Source organism: Pseudophryne corroboree, chromosome 4 (assembly GCF_028390025.1).
Source record: "Pseudophryne corroboree isolate aPseCor3 chromosome 4, aPseCor3.hap2, whole genome shotgun sequence".
Taxonomy (NCBI): Eukaryota; Metazoa; Chordata; class Amphibia; order Anura; family Myobatrachidae; genus Pseudophryne; species Pseudophryne corroboree.
The window spans coordinates 821,066,958-821,083,813 of NC_086447.1; the positions used below are offsets into that span (position 1 = coordinate 821,066,958).

At 42.8% G+C, this 16,856-nt stretch overlaps 1 protein-coding gene across 17 annotated transcripts in view; it reads right to left on the minus strand.

Moving 5' to 3' along the window:
* The window catches only part of PROKR1 (prokineticin receptor 1), an 88,679-nt gene that overhangs the window by 49,645 nt on the left and 22,178 nt on the right, over window positions 1–16,856 (minus strand). For 9 of the 17 annotated variants that reach the window (XM_063918512.1, XM_063918508.1, XM_063918507.1 and 6 more), the window contains 2 exons: window positions 15,187–15,503; window positions 12,477–13,090 (listed from right to left, as the gene is read on the minus strand). In XM_063918512.1, the coding sequence (XP_063774582.1) occupies window positions 12,477–12,919 (443 nt within the window). In that variant the 5' untranslated portion in view covers window positions 12,920–13,090; window positions 15,187–15,503. Of the gene's footprint in view, window positions 1–12,476; window positions 13,091–15,186; window positions 15,504–16,081; window positions 16,214–16,856 lie in introns of all 17 variants that reach the window. The other 8 variants (XM_063918517.1, XM_063918518.1, XM_063918515.1 and 5 more) reach the window with 2 other exon arrangements.

Sequence of the window (16,856 nt, forward strand, 5' to 3'; positions counted from 1 at the left end):
TGCGACCGCTTCCCTGATTGTCTGCCGGTCCGCCAGCTCTGGTTGGCTGGCGGCCGGTGCTTCATTTGAAATGCTCCCGCGTTCAGTGAGTCCATGGCTGCCGCGGCAGCCTGCCTAATAGTAAGTGTCATTACTTACACCCACCCTCCCTCTCGCGCCGCTACCAACCCTTCCGCGCCACTACCTACATCCTCCCTCCCGCACCACTACCTACACCCACGCTCCCGCACTGCTACCTACCCCCTCCCTACCTCCCGCACCGCTACCTACACCCTCCCTACCTCCCGCACCACTACCTACACCCTCCCTACCTCCCGCACCACTACCTACACCCTCCCTCCAGCGCTGCTTCCTACAACCTTCACTGGTCCCTACTGCAATCCCGGGAATCCCAGGATTGACCGTTTTTCAATCCTGAATCCCGGGATTGAAAAACGGCCCGGGATTGGCCTCCCTAATTGTAACATCATTGAATGTCAAATATTCATTTATGAAATTAATGGAGTTTTCCTATTTTTAATCTTTGTTATTAAATGTAATTCGTTTTTAAATATACATATTGGATTTTATTTTGGTGATGAACAATTTTTATGCATATAAGATATATGTGATGAACATACTGCATTAGATTGTTTTTCTTCCTTTTTTTATATATTTACTCTGGACGTTTTCCATGTATAATACCTGCAAGGTATTCCATTGTGAAGATACACACAGAGAAATAGAGGATTCATACTTTTAAGTTAAGTTGATCTCTTCCTCTTCTTTTCTAATTGTTGATTATAAGCGCAAAGGGAAAGGTTCCCCATACCAAAAAGTTTTCCTAAATTCATTTGAGGGTGAGGGAACACCCTTTCTTGGGACACCCTTCCATTCTTTGCTGCTTTAATGCGCAAATTGTGATAAGTGCAAAATCTGTTTTAGTAATTTTGAGAACTTGTCTTTCTGATTTACTGAATTGTTGAAAAACCCTCTAAAATGATGAATTCAAATATTAAATATTTTTTGTGAGAGTCAATTATGTCCTTAACAGCCCCAGGAGTTTTCCGTATTACTAATGAGCATGACTATGCCAATGAGTGGGTGTGACTGTATTGGAAGGAATCTGACTAACAGTTTAATGACCAACATCTCGTACAACCAAAATGAACAGCAGATTACCACTCAGACCAGAAGAATGAGCCCCAAACAGCCGACGGTAACAGCCTACATGGTCATTACCAGAGGGAAATGTATTAAACCTTCTAAAGGATGGAGAAGTTGGCAAGTGGAGAAATTGTCCGTAGTTACCAATCAGGTTCTAGCTATCATTTAGTAAGTGCATTCTATAAAATGATACAGTAGGTAGAAGCTGGTTGGTTGCTATGGGCAGCGTCTCCACTTCTCCATTCTTTGGCAGCTTTGATACATCTCCCCTTAGAATAGAATAGATCAAATGACCACCATATAGCTAATATCAGAAGACAAAGGGAATAAGGCTGAGAATAATATGTGATCCATTTATAACATAGATTTCTCATATGTCCTAGAGGATGCTGGGGACGCTTCAAGAACTATGGAGTATAGACGGGATCCGCAGGAGACATGGGCACTTTAACACTTTGAATGGGTGTGAACTGGCTCCTCCCTCTATGCCCCTCCTCCAGACTCCAGTTTAGATTCTGTGCCCAGTAAGACTGGTCACACACAGGGAAGCTCTACTGAGTTTCTCTGAAAAGACTTTATGTTAGGTTTATTATTTTCGGGGAGGCTGCTGGCAACAGTCTCCCTGCATCGTGGGGCTTAGCGGAGAGAAGCAGACCTACTTCTGTGAGTTTCAAGGCTCTGCTTCTTTGGCTACTGGACACCATTAGCTCCAGAGGGTCTGATCGCTAGGTACGCCTAGATGCTCGTTCCCAGAGCCCGCCGTCACCCCCCTTGCAGAGCCAGAAGTCAGAAGACGGGTGAGTAAAAGAAGACCAGAAGACTTCAGTGACGGCTTTGAGGTACCGCACAGCGGCTGCGCTGTGCGCCATGCTCCCACACACACAGGCACTGTAGGGTACAGGGCGCGGCGCGGGGGGGGGGGGGGGGGGGGGCGCCCTGGGCAGCATATAAATCCTCAACAGAGTCTGGCAAATGAATATATAAGTGCCTAGGCACTATATTTAATTCCCGCCAGTATAAGTATGTGTAAGAAATAGCGGGGCTGAAGCGCGCCATTAAGGGGGCATGGCTTACCCCTCACAGCTCATTTCAGCGCCATTTTCTCCTCACAGAGACACTGGTCCTTCCAAAACACTGCTGTACAGATCAGAGTGAAAAACGAGGGGGGGCACAGTTGTTTGGTGCAATATAAGTTAAAAATAAAAAGCACACTATATAATGAGCGCTGTGGAAATGAGCTGTTAAACTCCTTCTGTGTTTCCCTGACAGAATGTACTGGGGTCTATCCCTTATAGCCAGTGTAATGTCGGTGGGTGTTTGGTACACGAGTGTCGACATATCTGAGGCTGAGTGCTCTGCCACAAACGGCTGTGGGAATGACTCTGTCGGCACCGCCGACTCCTAAAGGTATTTGGTACATGTAAATAAGTGTCAACATGTCAGTAGATGTATGTTCTTCCCAAGAGAAAACCATATGGGAGACACAGACGTGTGGTGGTGACCCTGTCGGCACCAACAATATCTGACTTGGTAAAAATTGTCATGATAATGTAATGCATATCAGAAAAGGCTATACCTATATGTATCTGTATGTATAGTATGGTTGCATAGGTCTGTGGCACGAACACAGATGTAGTAATATTTATGGAGGGTGTCATATTCATAGAATAGATTTCCCTCAGACCCCTTGGGATCGCAAAAATTTTATTTTACCCAGTTACTACTCCCTGAGATCGACACGAATACTGTTTCTTATGTCGACCATGATGTTTCCTGATTAGATCCACAGTACATGTTTCATACACATTAAGAACGTATTAACGTCACTAGGGACCTGCTGTTCCTGACAAAGGGATATATATACTGTATATATATGAGTTATATATATATATAGATATATGTGTGTATAGGTGTATTTAAAGATATATATATATATATATATAGAAGTCCAAAAAAAGAACAGCGGCACTCGAGGATTTAGGTGAAGCAATCAATTTGTATTCAAAAAGATGATTACATAAAAGCCAACGTTTCGGGGCTTACGTGCCCCTTTGTCAAGGTGTGTAACTGTGAGAGGTGCAAGAGCTTACCTTATATCCCCGTGGAGTTCAAACGCAGTGCAGGCGTGTGGATGGAGCCGCCGGACTTCCGGTCGCGGCTCTGTGACGTGTGAAGTGCTGCGCCTGTTGCTGTGGTAACCGGAACGCTGGAGACGCGAGCCACAATTGGGCAGTGACCGGGTAAAGATGCGCGTGTCCATGGCAACAGGAACGCTAGAGTGCTGAGTGCTATAACGGGTGTATCCGTGGGCATCCGGGTTAAATGAAAATTGGTGAAAAAAAGTGCGCTGTGCTCGCTGCCTGGGTGCATGGGAACCATCACTACACCTTGGGGCACGGTGCGATCCGGGAGCCGAGGGATGAGTGGATGTGTCACAACCTGGTGGGAGTCAGACCTAGGTGGTAGTGAAAATGTCACTATATGGCAAATGGATAGAACGTTTAGGTGTAAACTGAAGTCTCAGATATCATGAGTCCGACTCACAGTCCAGATGAAGCTCTGGTGGGAAATATGACCTGGCCCAATATATGACCAGTGTCATAACAGGCGGCGAAGTCAGTGCCTAATGGGGGCTGTGAAAAGGGGACGGGCTTCCACCAGGTCTTGACTACCACGGGCTAGTGAAAGAAATATAAATGAGAACCCTGGGCTGTGTGTAGATAGAATGGTGACTTTATCTAGTTGTGCAGTTCTAAAACGCGTTATGGGGCTGATGTGCACTAAACTGTGCAATACAGGCTATAGAAAAATGTTCCATGAGAACTTCTCATTAAGTCCTCCTGGGTTGATGGTACCCAATTCGAAGATCCATTTGGATTCAATATGGAGTAATCTCCGATCCCTGTCCCCTCCTCTGATGTTGCGGGGTACGTGGTCGATGATCTGATGTCTCAAGTCGTTCAGTGAGTGGCCCTTCAGGGCGAAGTGCCTTGCAACAGGTTGATCCGATGGTTTGCCTGATAAGGCCTGCTTGATCGCGGACCTGTGGAGGGCCATCCTCTCTCTGAGTGTTCTGATGGATTTGCCCACGTATACCAGATGACACGGGCAGGTGAGTATGTACACTATGTGTGTGGTAGTACACGTAACCACATGCCTGATCTGGTATATTTTTTCTTTATGCGGATGCTTGAAGGAAGATCCCGTAGTCATGTTATTACAAGTGGTGCATTTGGGACACTTGTAGCATCCTGGGGCCTTTGAAAGGAACGTGGCAGGTCGTTGTATTTCGCTTTGAAACCCCGTGATGTCAGAGTGCACTATGATGTCCCTAATGCTTTTACCCCTGGTGTAGCATAACATTGGCCGCTTCTCTCTGAACGTGGGGAGTTTTGCGTCCGAGGCTACTATGGGCCATAAGGCTCTGGTGGCTCTCTGTATGACCGGGCTTGCTGTGTTAAACTGATTCACAAACGGTATCACCGCTTGGTTCCTGCGTGTCGTAGGTTTCAATAGTGATGCCCTCGGAGTCTCCATGATCTCTTTCTTCTGTGCTTGGAGTCTTTGGTGGTCGTAACCCCTTTGTGTGAATTTGTCAATTAGGGTTTCTAACTCCTGGTCGAGGGTAGAGCGGTCACTAATGATCCTGGAAGCCCTGATCATCTGAGACCTAGGGAGCCCCTCCTTCAGGGGTCTTGGATGATGACTATTTGCCTTTAGCAGAACATTTTTGTCGGTGGGCTTTGTGAACAAACTGGTAATGAGAGTTCCTTCCTTATTAGTGATCTTGACGTCCAGGTAGTTCACTGATTCGCTACTGATGTTGTAGGTGTATTTAATCGTGGAGGGTCTGTTATTTGCCTCCACGATTAAATACACCTACAACATCAGTAGGTGTATAATGTATTCTTTGAGGACGAGGACATAGCACAAAACATCTTGCTGTTTGTCAGGTATATTGACGACTTGTTCTTACTCTGGACGGGTGAAAGAGCACGGTTTGAACGACTGATAGAGGAGGCAAATAACAGACCCTCCACGATTAAATACACCTACAACATCAGTAGCGAATCAGTGAACTACCTGGACGTCAAGATCACTAATAAGGAAGGAACTCTCATTACCAGTTTGTTCACAAAGCCCACCGACAAAAATGTTCTGCTAAAGGCAAATAGTCATCATCCAAGACCCCTGAAGGAGGGGCTCCCTAGGTCTCAGATGATCAGGGCTTCCAGGATCATTAGTGACCGCTCTACCCTCGACCAGGAGTTAGAAACCCTAATTGACAAATTCACACAAAGGGGTTACGACCACCAAAGACTCCAAGCACAGAAGAAAGAGATCATGGAGACTCCGAGGGCATCACTATTGAAACCTACGACACGCAGGAACCAAGCGGTGATACCGTTTGTGAATCAGTTTAACACAGCAAGCCCGGTCATACAGAGAGCCACCAGAGCCTTATGGCCCATAGTAGCCTCGGACGCAAAACTCCCCACGTTCAGAGAGAAGCGGCCAATGTTATGCTACACCAGGGGTAAAAGCATTAGGGACATCATAGTGCACTCTGACATCACGGGGTTTCAAAGCGAAATACAACGACCTGCCACGTTCCTTTCAAAGGCCCCAGGATGCTACAAGTGTCCCAAATGCACCACTTGTAATAACATGACTACGGGATCTTCCTTCAAGCATCCGCATAAAGAAAAAATATACCAGATCAGGCATGTGGTTACGTGTACTACCACACACATAGTGTACATACTCACCTGCCCGTGTCATCTGGTATACGTGGGCAAATCCATCAGAACACTCAGAGAGAGGATGGCCCTCCACAGGTCCGCGATCAAGCAGGCCTTATCAGGCAAACCATCGGATCAACCTGTTGCAAGGCACTTCGCCCTGAAGGGCCACTCACTGAACGACTTGAGACATCAGATCATCGACCACGTACCCCGCAACATCAGAGGAGGGGACAGGGATCGGAGATTACTCCATATTGAATCCAAATGGATCTTCGAATTGGGTACCATCAACCCAGGAGGACTTAATGAGAAGTTCTCATGGAACATTTTTCTATAGCCTGTATTGCACAGTTTAGTGCACATCAGCCCCATAACGCGTTTTAGAACTGCACAACTAGATAAAGTCACCATTCTATCTACACACAGCCCAGGGTTCTCATTTATATTTCTTTCACTAGCCCGTGGTAGTCAAGACCTGGTGGAAGCCCGTCCCCTTTTCACAGCCCCCATTAGGCACTGACTTCGCCGCCTGTTATGACACTGGTCATATATTGGGCCAGGTCATATTTCCCACCAGAGCTTCATCTGGACTGTGAGTCGGACTCATGATATCTGAGACTTCAGTTTACACCTAAACGTTCTATCCATTTGCCATATAGTGACATTTTCACTACCACCTAGGTCTGACTCCCACCAGGTTGTGACACATCCACTCATCCCTCGGCTCCCGGATCGCACCGTGCCCCAAGGTGTAGTGATGGTTCCCATGCACCCAGGCAGCGAGCACAGCGCACTTTTTTTCACCAATTTTCATTTAACCCAGATGCCCACGGATACACCCGTTATAGCACTCAGCACTCTAGCGTTCCTGTTGCCATGGACACGCGCATCTTTACCCGGTCACTGCCCAATTGTGGCTAGCGTCTCCAGCGTTCCGGTTACCACAGCAACAGGCGCAGCACTTCACACGTCACAGAGCCGCGACCGGAAGTCCGGCGGCTCCATCCACACGCCTGCACTGCGTTTGAACTCCACGGGGATATAAGGTAAGCTCTTGCACCTCTCACAGTTACACACCTTGACAAAGGGGCACGTAAGCCCCGAAACGTTGGCTTTTATGTAATCATCTTTTTGAATACAAATTGATTGCTTCACCTAAATCCTCGAGTGCCGCTGTTCTTTTTTTGGACTTCTACATTGCTGCTACCACAGAAGGCACCGGGGTACTTGAACGCCAGCCAGGAGAGTGCCAGTCCCATTTGGGATATATATATATATATATATATATATATGTATATATATATAAAAAAAATTTAATGAATGCTGGCGTCTTGTTGAAAAAACTCTGGGTCAGCCGTGACAAGATGGTTTCAAATCCTCAGGAGGATTCCGAGTGTTTATTCTTTTCCCGCCGTGGATAGAATAAAGTGAGAGTCGCCCCTGTTCTGCGCGGGGCCCTGTCACAAAGGATCGTATGCAGGAAGATATGTGATACTCTAATTATGTGTCCGCGTGTACGTTGCATTACATGCGCATGGGTGAGTAGTTGTATGCAGGGTACTCCTTAAGTTAGGTCATATCTAGAACATTGCAGAATACTGCCGTGCGACTACAAGGGATATAGGACTCTTAGGTTCGCGGGCCAATTCCATGACGGTCTCGATTAGGAGGGCGTTGTGGATTCACCAATGGAATGCTGATGCTGACTCCGAGAAGAACTGGAGTCCCTTCCCTATGAAGGTGAAGCCTGGTTTGGTGATGGCCTTGTTAAGTTGATCTCGGCAGATGCCACTGGTGAGTCTACCTTCTTGCCCTATGTTCCCTCGCAACGGTTGGTGACGCATTATTGTAGGATGCAGTCATTTCGACCGCATAGATATGGATTTCCCTTTCTTTGCAGGTAGAGGAAGGTGAAAAGGTAAGAGGTCAGCAGCCTTTTCAAGTTTGCAGAAGCAGAAATCATCCCCTGTTTCTGTCACATCCACCGCATGACGCTGGGTCTATCTTGCGGGAGCCCACACCGGTGGGACCACGTCTAATACTCTTCAGTCAGTCCTGGAACGGACATGGACCAGTGAGTTTTCAGAATAGAGTCCCAAGGGGGACACCAGACTTTTCCCCTCACCAATTTTTCAAATAGACCTTACCGATTCTCCTCTGGACGGGGAGGTAGTATGCGACGCAATACAAGAGTTGTGTCAGGATCAGGTCATTGTCCTGCTGTCCCGGTCACAAAAATAAATAAATAAATAAGGAAGCTGTTATTCAAGCTTTTTTCGTGCTCCCAAGGCTGGACGGCTCGGTCAGACCAATCCTATATCTGAAATCCTAAAAAAATTTCTACTTAAGAAGTTGGACTACAAGATGGAATCTCTCAGGGCAGGGATCTCCAATCTGGAAAAGGAGAAATGGGGTCTAATTACGGTTTCTTCCGCATTAGGCTTACCTGGGTTTGCTATTCAGGATTGTCATTACCAACTCACTGGAGTGATGGCGGTATGATGGTTTTCCTTCGATAGTAAAAGAATAATTATTATTCTGTACTGGGACGCTCTCCTGTCAAGAAACCAAGTGGTGCAAAACGTTGCATTCTCCCTGACAGTTCTTCAACAACGTGGTTGGCTCCTGAACTTGCCAGAATCACTGTTGATCCCAACGACGCAGTTGTCGGCATTGGGAATAATGTTAGATACAGAACTGATGAGAGTTTGTTTCTTCCAGTGAAAAAAAAAAGCTCTGAAGATCCAGAGTCTGGTCATAACTGCAACAGTGTCAATCCATCAATACATTCCGTTGATGAAAAAGATGGTTGCGGCCTACGAGGCCATTCAGTGAGCAGGTTAAATGCCAGGGTGTTTTTAGCAGGACCTGTTGGACAAGTGGTCCGGTTCCCACCTGGGATAATCCTGTTTTTTTTTCAAGACCTGAATTTCACTCCTGTGGTAGCGGCGCAGTTCTCATAAGCGCAGGTTCAAGTTCCAGGACTGGATCCTAGGGACCACGGATGCAGGCCTTCGAGGCGGGGGAGTTGTCACACAGGAGGAAAACTTCCAAGGAAGAGGGTCAAGTTAGGTTACTTGTCACCACATTAACGGTCTAGAGGTAAGGGCCGTTTATAACGGTTTTCTACAAACAAAAACCGAAGCAGCAATGGCAGACGCCAGAAAGATTTTCCGCTGGGCGACGAAATCATATACGCGCTCTGTCAGCGATGTTCGTTCCAGGAGTGGACAACTGGGAAGCAGACTTCCTCAGCAGACACGTTCTCCATCCGGGAGAGTGGTGTTTTCATCCAGAGGTTTTCACAGGAGTGACAGGTCATTGAGGGATTCCTAAAATAGACAAGATGGCGTCTCCACTCAACAAGAAGCTTCAGAGATATTGGGGGTAATTCTGAGTTGATCGCAGCAGGAACTTTGTTAGCAGTTGGGCAAAACCATGTGCACTGCAGGGGAGGCAGATATAACATGTGCAGAGAGAGTTTGATTTGGGTGGGTTATTTTGTTTCTGTGCAGGGTAAATACTGGCTGCTTTTTTTTTACACTGCAGTTTAGATTGCAGATTGAACACACCACACCCAAATCTAACTCTCTCTGCACATGTTATATCTGCCTCCCCTGCAGTGCACATTGGGGGTCATACCAAGTTGTTCGCTCGTTGCTGATTTTTGCTATATTGCGATTAGTCGCTTACTGCGCATGCGCAAGGTTCGCAGAGTGCATGCGCTTAGTTATTTTACACAAAAGTTAGGTATTTTACTCACGGCATAACAAGGTTTTATCCTCGTTCTGGTGATCGTACTGTGATTGACAGGAAGTGGGTGTTTGTGGGCGGAAACTTGCCGTTTTCTGGGCGTGTGCGAAAAAACGCGGGAGTGTCTGAAGAAACGGGGGAGTGTCTGGGCGAACGCTGGGTGTGTTTGTGACGTCAAACCAGGAACGAAACTGACTGAACTGATCGCAATGGCTGAGTAAGTCTCGAGCTACTCAGAAATTGATAAGAAATTTCTATTCGCAATTCTGCTAATCTTTCGTTCGCAATTCTGCTATGCTAAGATACACTCCCAGAGGGTGGCGGCTTAGCGTGTGCAATGCTGCTAAAAGCAGCTAGCGAGCGAACAACTCGGAATGAGGGCCATGTTTTTGCCCAACTGCTAACAAAGTTCCTGCTGCAATCAACTCAGAATTACCCCCATTGTTACAGGTCAAGGGACCCTCAAGCAATAGCGGTGGATGCCCTAGTGACTCCGTGGGTGTTTCAGTCGATCTATGCGTCCCCTCCGCTTCCATTTTTTTCCAAAAATGCTAAAGATCATAAGAAGAACAATGGTTCAGGTGATCCTCATTGTTCCAGACTAGCCAAAGAGGACCTGGTATCCGGATCTTTAGGTGAACACCGGATCTTAGCCGAAAGGATATTTCCAGTGACATCATCCCTACTCTTCTTCAGGCCAGAAAAGGAGTAACGTAAAAACATTACCACCGTATTTGGAGAAAGTATGTGTCTTGGTGCGAATCCAAGAAGGCTTCTACGGAAGATTTCCAGTGGGGTCGTTTTCTCCATTTTTCACAAGATGATGTGGATGCGGATCTTAGGTTGGACTCGATTAAGGTTCAGATTTCAGTCTTATCGGTTTTATTACAAAAACAATTGGCCTCCTTTACAAAAGTTCGAACTTTCGTAAAAGGAGGGTTACACATCCAACCTCACTTTGTGCCCCCCTGGAGCTCCATGGGGGTCTTAACGTGGTGTTGCAGTTCCGGCAATCTCATTGGTTTGAACCTTTACATAAGGTAGAGTTGTAATTCGTCACTTGGAAAGTGGTCAGGCTGTTGGCCTTGGCATCCGCAAGGCGGGTGTCTGAATCAGCGGCTTTGTCCCACAAGTGCCCCTATTTAATCTTCCATGCAGATAGAGCAGAGTTGAGAACTTGTCAGTAATTTTCTGACAGCAGTGGTTTCATCGATTCACATGAACCAACCTATTGTGGTGCCAGTGGCTACTGAAGCCTTGACGGAATAGAAGTCTCTCGATGTGGTCAGAGCTTTGGAAATTTATGTCGCCAGAACGGCTCAGATTAGGACAACGGAGGCTCTGTTTGTCCTGTATGCTCCCAACAAGATTGGGGCTCCTGCTTCCAAGCAGACTATTGCACGCTGGATATGTAATACGATTCAGCAGGCTCATTCTACGGCTGGATTGGAAATCAGTGTAGACCCATTCTACCAGAAAGGTGGGCGCATCCTGGGCGGCTGCCCAAGGGATCTCGGCATTACGGCTTTGCCGAGCAGCTACTTGGTCGGGTTCAAACACTTTTGCAAAGTTTTACAAGTTTGATACCCTGGCTGATGAGGACCTCTTGCTTGGTCAATCGGTGCTGCAGAGTCATCCGCACTCACCTGCCCGTTCTAGAGCTTTGGTATAAACCCCATGGTTCTTGAAGCGTCCCCAGCATCCTCTAGGACGTATGAGAAAAAAGGATTTTAATACCTACCGGTAAAACCTTTTTTCTTAGTCCGTAGAGGATGCTGGGCGCCCGTCCCAGTGCGTACTGTATCTGCAGTTCTTGGGTATGGTTACACACATGGTGTGTTGCGTTTAAGTCAGCCTGTTGCTGACGTTATTCATGCCGTTGCATGCGTTATGCTGTTATTGGTTGTGTTTAAACACAGGTTGTGTTACGCTTTCAGTCAGCGGATTGCTGCATATTCTTCATGCCGTTGGCTGGTGTTCTATTGAATGCCACGTTCTGCGGCATACTTGAGGTGTGAGCTGGTAAGATGCTCACCGTAGTTTAACAATAAATTCTTTCCTCGAAATGTCCGTCTCCCTGGGCACAGTTACTTAAACTGGAGTCTGGAGGAGGGGCATAGAGGGAGGAGCCAGTTCACACCCATTCAAAGTCTTAAAGTGCCCATGTCTCCTGCGGATCCCGTCTATACCCCACGGTTCTTGAAGCGTCCCCAGCATTCTCTATGGACTAAGAGAAAAGGATTTACCAGTAGGTATTAAAATCCTATTTATTATGCCATGTATGTGTATATAGACTAGAGGCCAGAATGGGTGGTATGGAGAAAGAGCAGAAAAAATTGGGCAACGGTAAATTATAACATAGACCTGGTCTTTGTGCAGCTTGTAGACATTGATGGGCAGGTTAGCCAACCCATGCTCCCATGCCTAGAACCTCAGATAGACTACTCTGTGCAGCTGTTAACATTTTAATGTTCTGCTTGCCCATAGTTTGTTCTAGCCCTACTCTCTCTTGTACAGTACAACTATAATAATAACAGGCAATGCTGGGCACACTATTACCCCAACAGCGCTAATTCTATATCATTATTTGTCTAATTTTATAATACTACCACATTATCACATTCACCGTTGTCTAGCTGCATCTAATTGACATCCATTCTATGAACTATAAAATATTCTGCTAATCCAGCCATCTAATCTACATTGTACAATATTCTTTCGTTTTGGATGTGTGAATGGATGGGTGAATATTCTCCAGTAGATTAATTTTTATTGCTCACAAGTTTCTTTCTTTAAAGCTTGAAGATGTGAATCTACATAACCATGACCTACCTGTCAACAGCTATTGCAAGCAGAGCATTAGTGGAGACGTAGAGTGAAACAGTTCTTAGATAGTTGACGGAAGCACACAGGATGTGACCATGTTCCCAAGACAGCTGCTTCACAACATAATAGTCCATTTCAAAGGGACAGCAGACTATGGCTACAATGAAATCAGAAATGGCCAGGTTGGCTATTAGCAGGTTGGTTAAATTTCTTAGCTTCTTGTATCTTGCGAGCGCTGCAATGAATATAAAGTTCCCAATGCCACAAATCAGCATAATACAAATAAGAGCCACCCCAATTACTATTTTTGCAGCATAAAAAGTTCTTGTTTTGGTCACATCATCGTCACTATCAAATTCATAATCGCTGTAACTGTAGTTTAAGGTGAAGTTTCTCAGGTACAATTCTCCATTCTGGTTGTAAAGGGCAGCCACTCTGTCGTAGTCCATGGTCAGTGACGTCTTCAGCGGAATAAGTAATGTAAGAATACTAGCTGTAGAGAGCACACAATTGGTCACTTCTTATTAAGGGCACAAACTGACGGTAGGGAGTCTTGAGATGCCATCTCTCTATATAATATGACGTGAGTTAGAACACATATGTTCTGATCCATTGTTGCTCTGAAATAAATAAATACACATGTCCAGTTAGATATGTTTATCACTCTAATCACAATTAATTAAATTGAAAACTTAACAATGAAGTACTAAATGCTGTTAAGGAGTTATAATGAGATGTCTTCTCATTTAAGAAACTTTGCTTTGAAATCTATATTTCACTACGTCTAGGAAAACTTGTAAAGTAGAAGTTTAAACTGGTTTCAAACTGTGTCATGGATCAAAATGAATTGCTCCTAAAATGAGAGCGCTACGTGTTTACTAGTTACGTTTAAATACTTCCAAAGTGTTAATGTTATTTTTAAATAATCTGACAGTATAATGTACAAATACCTAAAATATACTTGGTTCTGTTTACACAAGAATGCTAGTACTATGAATAAAATGAATTTCCAAAATCAAATATAAAGTGGTTGTGATGTAAAAAAAAAGAATAAATATGAACAGCACAAAATAAATCTCTGGAAAATGGGAGAAAAATGTCGGAAAAACAATTTGTGTGTTGTAGAAACTGAGGCATGATGTTGCTTTTGGCAGAAATCAATAGTTTTGTGACAAAAGTTCTAGGGAAGATTATTGCCTGTGTTATTATTCCCGTAGAGCAACACAATAAAGACCATTGCTACTGTAGCATGAAGTCTAAACGTAAAGTGGTAACAGTTAGTTTACAAACTAACCAGATGCAAAAACTGTTTCATAGTTTAGAATAATAAGGTAAAACAAAGATGATAATGATAATAATAATAATAATAATAATAATAATAATAATAATAATATATACCATAATGGAGTACATAACACATTTTCCAAATTAAATATTTAACACTTTAAAGATTAAATTATTTCTGTAATACTCTGCTTTAAGCAGTAAATATAAACTAAACTGTACTACTTCAAAATGTTATGCAAATTAAAATTAAAAATTAAATTGAATAAAAAAATGGTCTTAACATAAACTTAATTTGTATCAAATTTTTGCAACTTGAATCTAGAAATTTAGATGCTAAATATTTTAGAAACCATAACTATAATAATTTTATTTTGCCTTTACAAGTCAGTATACTGTAATTCAATGGAGGAAACAAGATGATATTATTTACACCTGTATTTGCTCTATACACTATTAATGTCAGAGGATATGTAGACTTACTTTGCTAAGTAATTGTCAGAATAGATATTTTGAAAAGTAAGATTGTTGAAAGTGAATTAGATATTTTCCATGTCCCAAAGGCACCGATATAATTACCTAGTGTAATGAATTTGTACAAAGACCGCTATGTACTGGTATGGTACGTACACGGTACACAATTTATAGACTATAATTATATTAAGACTTCACCTTGCATTCAGCAAATGTTAAGCTCAATGTAATGCTATGTTAAATGTTATGTTCTAGGCAACATAATAAAATTTGTACTAAGGATTCTTCTTGCAGGTACTGTATTACACCTCAAATTGCTTTTACTGCGGGCTAAGTATTTTTCTTGCAGGAACTAAATAAGCGCACTCGGAATTATTTGCACATGTCAAAGCCAATGCACAATTATTAAGTTACCTAAACAAAGAGATACGTCATGTTTATGCATATTACAACATCTTCTATACTGGCACAACAAGAATCTCATTACTATTTTGTATAATAGATGCTATTAAGATTTTTCTGTAGTGGTACATAAATATTAGATTTTAGTTTATGGCATTGTTGTTATAGACAATTGTGCTATTGTGTGAATTATAGACATTTACATATCAATTATTCTAATTTAAAATATATATACATACTGTATATAATGTATTTGTAATTAATGGTGTAATTAATTTTACAGCAATTGGTATAATGCAATTTACAGCATCTCTAATTTATTGTAAGATAGATTTTTGTTTGTTTACAAAATGAATGACATAAAAGCAATTAAAAGAATAGAATCGTATATTTTGTGACATGTACATAATAATGCAGATCTATACTTTTTAAGTAAACAGTTTGAAAGGAGATTTGTATAGCTGCAGATTAAACTAAGTACAGTAATATACTCAGACTAAGAGCAATCTTTAAAACATAGGTAACAAATAATGGGAAGTGTAGATGTAGTCCTTACCTGTCCTTTTTAATAGCAGTGAAACATACTTCATCTCTCTCAATGGAAAAAGGCTTATTCTACAGTAAAGATGTACTTTTTTTATTTTCCTCTTGTTAAGTTTTCTTCCCCTGTCATTGATGTGATGTGTGCTTCTAAATTGTGCATCTGTGTGTTGAGAAAACTCCAAGGACCTCCTTTATTAAGGCTTATAAAGGGTTGTCCCTGCAGCCTGCATTTTACTGGCATGTACTGCTGCCACCTGCTGTTCTCTTTCCAAACTGCAGCATGGATTAGATTTCTCAAATGCTTGGCAGCATAATTCGCTATCCACACAGCTATAAAAGGGATTTAGAAATCAATACTGAGGAGTAGCATCTCTATTTCTATAAACTACTCTGCAGTATATACAGCCTAGGGATATTTTATTATTATTTTTTTTAACTGGGATAATCATTGTGCAGCTCCTGGAGGCTCTAATTTCACAGAACTGTGTAATTCATTTTGTATCATGGTAAGAAAAGAAATTAAGTACAACATCATGAAATATACCCATAAAGCACTGTAGTTGTGCTATTTATTAAACCCCCTGAAATAAAAGTCCTGTGGTTAATGTAATGATACCATAAAAGGATGAGATGAGATACATTTGTAAAACTGTCCTGCAGAATATTCGTGGAAAAAAGTAGTAAGACTTGTACCAGCAAATGTTCTATCTTCATAAAGATATGTTACTGTCAATGCAGCCAGATTAATGATAGTAGATGATACTAGGCCATACTCTATATAGTTTGAAAGCATGGTTGCTCAACACAGAAAGGAAAAAACAATACATTAAAATGATAATAATGTGTATAGTTCTATCAGGGGTATTTTAAGAGAGGAGGGGGCACATGTTCAGCCTCCGTGTGGGTACCTTCCCTTCTCGCTAATACGTGCGCCGAGCTGACTCTACTGCGTATGTGCAGATATCCAGGAAAAAAATCCTCTTGTAGAATAATTAGCCCATGTTAAGTGTTGCTGGTAATGATAATCTTCAATGGGTTATCTTCATTGCGTGTTCCCCAAACATACAAGAAGGGAGAGAATGAAGAAAATAAAAATAAAAAGGCTCAGCATTGTTGTGAGGAACTTTAGTGAACATCTCATAATATGCTCACCCAGAGATTATGGGAAAAAGCATTTCAATATCTCATTTCTTCTTTATCCCTCCTTCATATCTCACATCTTGTCATATCCATGTCATAACCCACTCTTTTCTTCTTTTTCCCTCCTTCATATCTCACATCTTGTCATATCCATGTCATAACCCACTAGATTGTTAGCTCTTCAGAGCAGGGAAAAAAACTTTTTTAACAGGCGCTAATATCAAATGCTATAAAAAACCCTTTTGGATAAAATAACAATCAGCTGCAAAAAGTTAATGACCTGGGGTTAGCAGGTCAATCAAATTGCACTGGGCCACCCAAGTGCAATTAACCACAAAACTCCAATTGTTAGAAACTTTTGCGCTATATTATAAATTTATATGATATGGCTGACAAAAATAACAGACTCCTATTAAATTAAAAATATTTAATAATATATGAATAATCACAAATCATGAAACAAGACCGGTCTTAGTAGTTTAAACATCTAAGATGACAAGTATATATACTTTCCAATAAAAGGAGGTGGACTTAAGCATATTC